The following is an 8,456-nucleotide window of genomic DNA, read 5'->3' on the forward strand; positions in this document are numbered from 1 at the left end:
GTAAGCCCATGTACCCCAGAGTGCTTTTATCCTTTGCCACTAAAGCTTTACAACACACACAAAATAACTTCTCAGAAAACTGCTACAACTGGCAGTTCTATTAACTGAAATGCTTTTCTACGTGCAGCTTTATTGCTCAACATCAATATAGTATTATTGTCTTATACTGCAACCGCTAATCTTGTATTTTAATACATGTTTTATTCTATTTGAGCTTGTTTAAATGTTCTGTTCTCTTGGCTTTTTAATTACTATTTTGCATTTTACTTCAATGTCCCTTTGTTGTTTATCTTTTGCACTTTGGTAGAATATTTTTATGTTTAAGGTAAAGCACTTTGAGTTACCTTGTTGTATGCTAACATTACATAAACGAACTTGCCTATTCTGTAGCGTAGCCGTCCAATTTGGTCCTCTGCAGCCACCATATAATCTAGATAAATAAAAGGCTGTAAAACATTAGGTGGTTATAAACTGTAAAATACACCATTTAAAATAGTGATTAAACTTTGTTATAGTTGAATGTGGTTACCTGTATTACACAGGAAGGAAGACACATACTGCATCACGTGTTTGTTTTTCAACGCCATGCAGCTGGGGTTAGGGTTCAGTAAATACTGATGATGTCATCATCTGAAGATGGCTGAAGGGTGAGAGTGAACTCGCGAATTACTTTTTGTTTTTAAATATGATATAGCAGAAAGCAAAGAACCGACATTGTGTAGATATTGGGTTCCGTATAATGTTGTGTGTTTAATAAGATGTGGTAAAGGTACTTTGTTTAAACGATGTACGGTGCATATCACGAAACCAGTTCAGGAAGTGCATTTGTTTACCAAAACATAGCCTGGCTAGCGTTAGCATAGCCTCATTAGCTACGGTTGTCAAGCAGCTACAATCACGCAGTAACACTCTATGGACTGTGTATGTCTTTAATTTGTACACCTTGCCTTTATCTTTAGTCTTAAAAGCCGCACGTGCTGCTTATTTTCATAAATTAGCTCACATGGGTCTGATAGCTGCTCTCGTTAGCTTACTCGTTTAGCTTCCTAGGCTCTGTATTTGTACGTTAGCTAAAGCTAGTTCGAGAAAGTCAACAGCTGACAGTTAATGAGTTCGAAGTGTCGCAATATTAACAAACCGTTGTTTTAGTCTGTTGAATGTACAACGGGCGGTGGTGGTGTTATGAATAAGGCAATGTTTTCTTTGCTGTCATGACTGACAATAAGCTAATATTTTACACGTATGTGTGTTTACAGAGAAGGCTGGTGGGGAGGCTGGCTTCAGCAGAGCTTCCAGGCCGTAAAAGAAAAGGTAATAATCCACATTACGGAAATTAGTACTGCTCGTCGCAGCCTATTGTTATTATTTGCTCAGCACATACAATGTTTTCTCTGATGTTGATCTGAGTAATAAAACCAATCCCTACACCAACTTTGATGTTTACATTTCATTAATTGTTTCAGTAGATGCATAAAACCACATGGAAAACACAGCATTCACATAGATGACATGCAAGGTCAGAGTCATATATATCGATTCCCAGTTACCATTAATACTGATTATTGATTTGTGTCAAACTTCTGTTGTTGCTCATCCAGTGGGGGCATAGTTTTTGAGCCTTTACATCTGTCACTTAAAACTGGTTATGCAGCATTGATAAGGTAAAGGCTCACAGCTGTATGTTAGCATGCATTTAAGATAGTTAATCTCTTGTTGAAAGAAACTTGAGAAAAAGTAGGTTGCCTGGTCGATCAGATATATTAGAGGTAAATAAGGCCAATTGATATAGGTAGATGTAACTGCTTCTCTTAAAGTGTTAATATTTTATTTGTATTGTAGATGTCAGTAGCCTCTTATGATGTTGTTTTATTTACATACACACATGGTGATGCTACTGTTCAATCTGGTTGTGTAGCATTTGATTCTCTTCTTTGCAGTCAACTGAGGCTTTAGAATTCATTAAGCGAGACCTGACTGAGTTCTCCACTGTGGTGCAACATGACACAACCTGCTCATTTGTGGCTACAGCCACTGCTGTCCGAAACAAGCTTGCGGTAAGTTGCAGTCTTCACCTTGTGCATACATTTGAATGTCTCAGTCAGGTAAACGGCCTTGTTACAGTCAGTTAAAATGACTTTGTATGTGTTTTGAGTATGCCCACTTCATATGTATCTCTCCTGTCTGAAAGGGGTATTTGTTGCTATCAAATCTAACCGAGTCTATTGATTTCAGGTGGAAGGTTCCTCTGAGACTTCAGAAAAGGTGAAGAAGAGCCTCTCTAGTTTCTTAGGGGTGATAACAGACACGCTTGCTCCACCACCGGATAAAACCATTGATTGTGATGTAATCACATTGATGGCAACTCCATCTGGAACTACAGAGGTCTACGACAGTTGTAAGGTGAGAAATCTATGTTAGTCACCTATGTCACAGATACAGAACAATATAACGACAGAGCTAAGCATGTGAATGTGTTCTTGTGAGCTAGCAACTGATGGGAAAATATATCTTTCTGGTTAATCTCCTTGAAAATACGGAAAGACATGTTCCTTCAGGACATATTTAGTTTTCTTTTGTGTTGTCACAAGAGGCTGCAGGACTGTGAAGGTGAGCACACGATGTGCATGTAGAAACAAAACAAGCACAGCTAAGCATTTGTTTTTCCTGCAGGCGCGTCTCTACAGTTTGCAAGCTGACCCCGCTACATACTGCAATGAACCTGATGGTAAGACAGAAAAGTAGTGCAAGGCCCCATCAGAATTTTAGACTGTTGTTATTTATATTCTGTTTGAAGTGAAGTGTTTATTTTTCCTGATTCTGACTGTAAACAGTATATTTGAATTGTACGCTGTTCCTTAAGAATATAAAAACCTATTCTCTACTTCCTTTTGCTGCTCTGACCCATAATTGTCACTGTTTCATATCATAATATGTTATCCACCTTTAAACCTCCCCCTTACAACCTTCAGTCCTAACTTTTACACCATTCTTTAAGCAGCCAACAGTTGAAGGCTAACATATTAGATGAAGTATTACTGTGCTGGCTGTCTTTGATTTGTGTGGAGGACCACAATTCAATTAAAACGTTGCTGATTGTTAGATGGGTCTAATAAGGAAGGCTTTCTTTTGAGGGTATTTTAATGAGAAGTTATTTTTGTCCAGGTCCCCCAGAGCAGTTTGACAACTGGCTGTGCAGCTTCAGTTTGGAGGATAAGAAAGGAGAGATCTCCGAGCATCTGGTCAGCAGTCCCTCAATACGAGCGCTTTACACCAAAATGGTTTGTACCAATGCTTTTGTCAACACCTTTTCTACTACAGCCTGCTTTTCTATTTTAAAGTAATGCATTACCATAATTTGGCAGATGCTTATATGCAAAGTGACTTGCAATAAGTGCTTTTAGACAAACTAAAATTAAGAATGAGTTGTTTAACAAGATAACATTTGTTTTTATTTCATTCACAGGTGCCAGCGGCTGTAGCCCATTCAGAATTCTGGCAGAGGTATTTCTACAGAGTCTTCCAGTTGGACCAGGTAATCATGCAATTTATAAAGTGTGTTCCAAACTGCTGACTTTCCTCAAGATGTCTTTCCCATCAGTACAACAATCGTCTATTGTCTTTAGTGCCACCTGCTGGCTGAAAAATGCTCTTCGCCGCCAGTCACTATCAATGACTCAATCTGACTTGTTTTGTTAGAGCACTTTAACTAAACACAATACGGATTTGGTCTTGACAAGGATTACATTTGAATAATATAGAGAAGGTGTTTGTAGAAACAATAAGTATTACAATCAATGTTTACAGACAGCAGATTTTTGTTTAAATTATGTATAAATGAAAAATGCAACAACAAAGCGCTCACAAGGAGAATAATGGAAACTTTGTTTTGTTGTTGTAACTGACATAAAGGTGGCACAACATTTAAGCTGCATTTCACTTGTTTTTTAACGCATTAAAATGGCTGCTAAAAAGTAGATTTCTTGTCTTATCGCATGTATTAAACTTTTCCTGTGACTGTGTTTTCTAGGAGGAGGCAAGGAGAGTGGCCTTGAAGCAGAGGGCGGAGCAGAGCACACACACAGAGAGCCTGGGCTGGGAGGAGGAGGAAGAGGGTAGGCTATCTACAGTGTTACATTGTTACTTAACAGATTAGCTTTAAAACCTCTTACTTACACTACCTCTCTGTTGCTCCCATCAGACGACTTCCTCGGCGCCACATCATCATCTCATCTCGACTTCACCCCACCTCTGGACCACAGCTTCACTCATCTGCCCGCCACCTCCACACCTCCCACAGGATCATTTTTGCTGAGCCCCGTTATGTCTCCCAGCGAGGAGCGTGACACCACCCTCTCGGTCAGCAGCGACAGCGTCAGCCTGCCGACCCAGGTGGAGGTGCGGCCAGAGCCCGTTGCCGCGGAGCTGTCAGAGAAACTAACAGAAGCTAGCTTAGAAGACGCTACGGACAAGACACAAGAAGAGCAGAGGCCCGGAAAGAGTGACTTACCTCCTGAGGCTCCAGTGGAGGCTGTTACTCAGCCAGAGGTCCGTGTTGATGAGGCGTCAGTCCCGGCTCCTGCCCCCCCCCCTAAACCAGAAGCAGCAAAGGAAGAAGGGCCACAGGACCTGAGAGTCTTCGAGCTCAACTCTGACAGTGGGAAATCTACGCCCTCTAACAACGGCAAGAAAGGTATGATGACATGAGGATGTTTTTCTGTTAGCAGAGAGATTCATACTGTTCCAGTTTGGGAGTAGACACCAAAAAGGGATTAAGTTTAGTGATGTGGTTATAAGTTTTCCACTAAATTGGATTAGAAGGTCACTGAAATGTTTTGTCTCCAGGGTCCAGCACGGACGTGAGTGAGGACTGGGAGAAAGACTTCGACCTGGACATGACTGAAGAAGAAGTGCAAATGGCGCTCTCTAAAATAGAAGCTTCTGGAGAGGTTAGTGTTATGACATCCACCATAATGTTAAAGAGGACATATTATGCTCATTTTCAGGTTAATATTTGTATGTTGTGTCTCTACTGTCACATGTTTACTTATTTTAATGTTCAAAAAGGTCATATTTATCTCAGACTGCCTGTGCTGCAGCACCTCTTTTCACCCTCTGTCGGAAACCAGAGCCCAGTCTGCTCTGATTTGTTAGCTGGCCAGCTTTGTCATGATTGGTCAACCGCTTAGAGATCTGTAGGAAATGTCCTTCCAATTAGCCTATCATGCACATTGTGAGTGAGCGTTAGTGTTAAATAGTTATGTTACAGAAGTAAACAAGGGATTCCAATGGAGGTGTTTCAGGCAGGAAGGGGGTTGGTGGGAGAGAAACCCCCTCTAGAGGGAACTCTGAGATTTTAGCCTTTGCAGACAATTTACTGCACAAAAACCTATATAACACACAACAGGAAAGGGGAAGCCCCAAAAAGCATAATAGGGCCTCTTTAAATTAATGAAAATATAAACACAATGGGAATGTTTTACTAACCCGCATAGCCGTGGGAACATGTTTCAAATGGGGGGTGCTGTGGGGATGACACCAGGGCTGGTTCTGACCAATGTGCTGCCCTAGGCAAGATTTTAGCTGGCAATGAAAAACCTCTACAAAAGACCAATACACTACAAAAAGAGAAACATATTGACATGCTGGACAGCTTATATAACAAGGCTTCAAATGTATTTAGTTTTATAACATGTTTTAATTGGGGGGGTGGACTTCACATCCTCTAGGGGGGTCCGGGGGTGCCCCCCCGAGAAGATTTTTTTAACATTTTAAAGTAAAATGCTTCAATCTGGTGCACTTTGAGCGCCCAATTAGAGACTGATCTAGGGGATACTACTCTAAAACACCCATATGAAAAAGATCGGTTTGCATTTTATTAATCAAATAAGTATGTGAACATTTCCAATAACCTAGCATAGCCAATAACAAATAAATGTAACTTATTTTATTTGTGTTGTTCATTCATATCTTATTTTACCAGTTAACATTTATTTATTTATGCATATTTTTAAATCTCTCCAGTTTTAAACGATATTTTTGGTTTACTGTCCTATAGTATACATTGGAATGATTTCAAACCTGTTTTTATTTATCCTAATAATTATAAAGGTGTGCCTTGGAAATATTTGTTTACATAAATTGTGATCAAAACGTTTGAGACTCACTGAGATAACTTAGACTAAAGTGAACTATCCAAACCCTCAGTCCTTTACCTCACTGAGCCTCTCAGTCTGACAGGACAGAGCTCTCCCTCCACATTATTGTAGAAACAGCTTCTTATATCCGTTAGCGCAGCAGAAGCTAACAACAATCCCCGCCGGTACCCCATGGTATCCCCTCTCTCTATCTCTCTCACTTTGGCTGTGAGCTGCGGGCGCCTGCTAAGCCAACATCCCCCACTTTCATCACTACAGCGCCCATCGTACAGGGCAAATGGAAAGTGTAACCGGGGTGAAAAGGGTGTTACATTTACTTAATTATGAATGTTGTTACATCAAGGCTGAAAATTCGTTTTTTTTATTATTATATCTTGTTGAAGTGCAGATCCCCTGTCCTCCACCAGGGGGTGCTGCAGCACCCTCAGCACCCCTACTTCCCACGGCCCTGCTAACCCGGTTTCCTTTCTTTTTTCTACTAGGTGGATGAAGACTGGGAGAACTGGGAATGAAAGCCACAGCAACACGAACTCTGTCCCGCCATTAAAGCTAGTTCTCGGCAGATGAACCATGCTAACGTGTTTTAACTCTTTGTCCACACTGTCACCATGTCATGATTGTCAGTAGGGGATTTTCTGGCGGGTTTGGACTATTAGGTAAACCCGTTAAAAAGAGCAACGGGAAAGACCAAGGCAATAAGAATTACAACGCTCTGTCAGCTGTCCTGTTAGTGCAGAAAGCTAGCGTGGGTAATGACTCAGGTCTTGGCTAATTTCTTTGATTAACTTCTGTCTTAGAAACACATGACACTAGTCACTACCTGTTTGAAACCCTAATGACGGTGACAGGTCAGAAAGGAATCACCGCAGCAGGGGAAGGAGCTATCTCCCCTTTTTTCTCTTTATGCCATAAATAAATCCAGTATGTCGCGAGTGCATTGCAAGTTGAGCAATGCCTCTAAACGGCTGTAAAATCACCATAAACGATAAAGCTGCTTGTCTCCCCTAAGATGAATGATGATGATCGATTCACCCCGTGTCCCTTTCTTTCTTTCTCATCTTTATTATGCAAGTGCGTAATCAAAATAGAAAGAAAAAATATTTTGGCCTTCATTCATAGAGCACTTTGAATTCTCTGGAAGAACTCCCAAATCTAAATATATGGCCTTGTAAACCCACACATTAGTGTGATACGTTATCCAAATATGTTTCTTTGTTGCAAGTCAGTCACCTGAAACCCAACCAGCTAATGTGTCATCATGAGTTCTTTCCTGTCAGTCATATCTTGTTATTCATTTGAATTGATAAGCTTGTTGCAGCCTGTAATTCTGTCACTTTATGAGTTGTGTGTTATTTGGGTAGAGGGAATCATTAATGACTTGTTAAAGAGATATTTGACTTAAAGAAGAGACTTCAAACTAATGTTATGAAACCGGATGTTCTGGCTTGAAATGGAGGGTAGCATCTGTTGTTATTTACTCGTATAGGATCATATGACAAATCATTGAATTTAAGTGTTTCTCTGGAGCTAAGTGGCTCAGCAGGAAGTGTGCCAACGCGAGACGTGAGCACGCTCCATGCTTTCCGGAGTTCCTTTCCCATCATCTGTAATGTAATCGAGAAGAATAATCCTAGAGATTTAATATTTATACTAAAAAAATAAATGCTTAACTATTGTATAATGTGCTTTGGATAGCATGTCTGTGCAATAACATGCAAAACATTGTGCAGATAGTTACCGTTGAGTTGTATTTCTTTTCTTTTTGGTAAAGACATTGGCTGTTATTCAGGTCTTTGTGTTCTGACAATGTGTTGCATGTCTCTTCTGTGTATGTCCTTCAGATTTACTCTTGAAACAAATGAAAGTGGTTCTACACACATCTGTTTTCAAAGCTGTCAAGTTCTTTCTTATTTTGAGTCACTATATTTTCTCTAATGATCGTTGTCATTAAAGGATTCATGGCTAATGGGTTTAGTGTCATGCATTAGGAAATAATCCAGTGTGCAGTTTTGCTACTAAAGAAGGAAAAAACTGACGAGTGTGTTAAAACCAGACGAGGCTACAGAACATTATAATTAGCGGAGCGTTGGGGTTCTTCAATTACAGTGCAGGCTGCACACAGGAAGTCACCACTCATACCAACACCATTTGCTCATGACACCAGCCGAGTGGTTGAACTACTGGGCAGAAAGGTCTATTGAAGTAGAATTTCATAATAAAAGGAAAAAACTCAAAAGATTTCTTAAAAGCTATATTTTGCCCAAACTTTTAATATGAAATGCTTGACGTCCTTAAGTATTT

At 40.2% G+C, this 8,456-nt stretch overlaps 1 protein-coding gene across 1 annotated transcript; it reads left to right on the forward strand.

Moving 5' to 3' along the window:
• The first annotated feature begins 598 nt into the window (after window positions 1–598).
• bsdc1 (BSD domain containing 1) lies at window positions 599–8,121 on the forward strand. The gene is made up of 11 exons (XM_010765936.1): window positions 599–647; window positions 1,257–1,311; window positions 1,938–2,054; window positions 2,233–2,400; window positions 2,671–2,725; window positions 3,163–3,278; window positions 3,464–3,532; window positions 4,028–4,112; window positions 4,199–4,690; window positions 4,843–4,946; window positions 6,638–8,121. The coding sequence occupies exons 1-11, from the start codon at window positions 637–639 to the stop codon at window positions 6,665–6,667; spliced, it is 1,302 nt and encodes a 433-aa protein (XP_010764238.1). The 5' UTR covers window positions 599–636; the 3' UTR covers window positions 6,668–8,121.
• Window positions 8,122–8,456: the final 335 nt, after the last annotated feature.

This window comes from Notothenia coriiceps, unplaced genomic scaffold (genome assembly GCF_000735185.1).
Source record: "Notothenia coriiceps isolate Sejong01 unplaced genomic scaffold, NC01 NC01_scaffold00002827, whole genome shotgun sequence".
NCBI classification, from domain to species: Eukaryota; Metazoa; Chordata; class Actinopteri; order Perciformes; family Nototheniidae; genus Notothenia; species Notothenia coriiceps.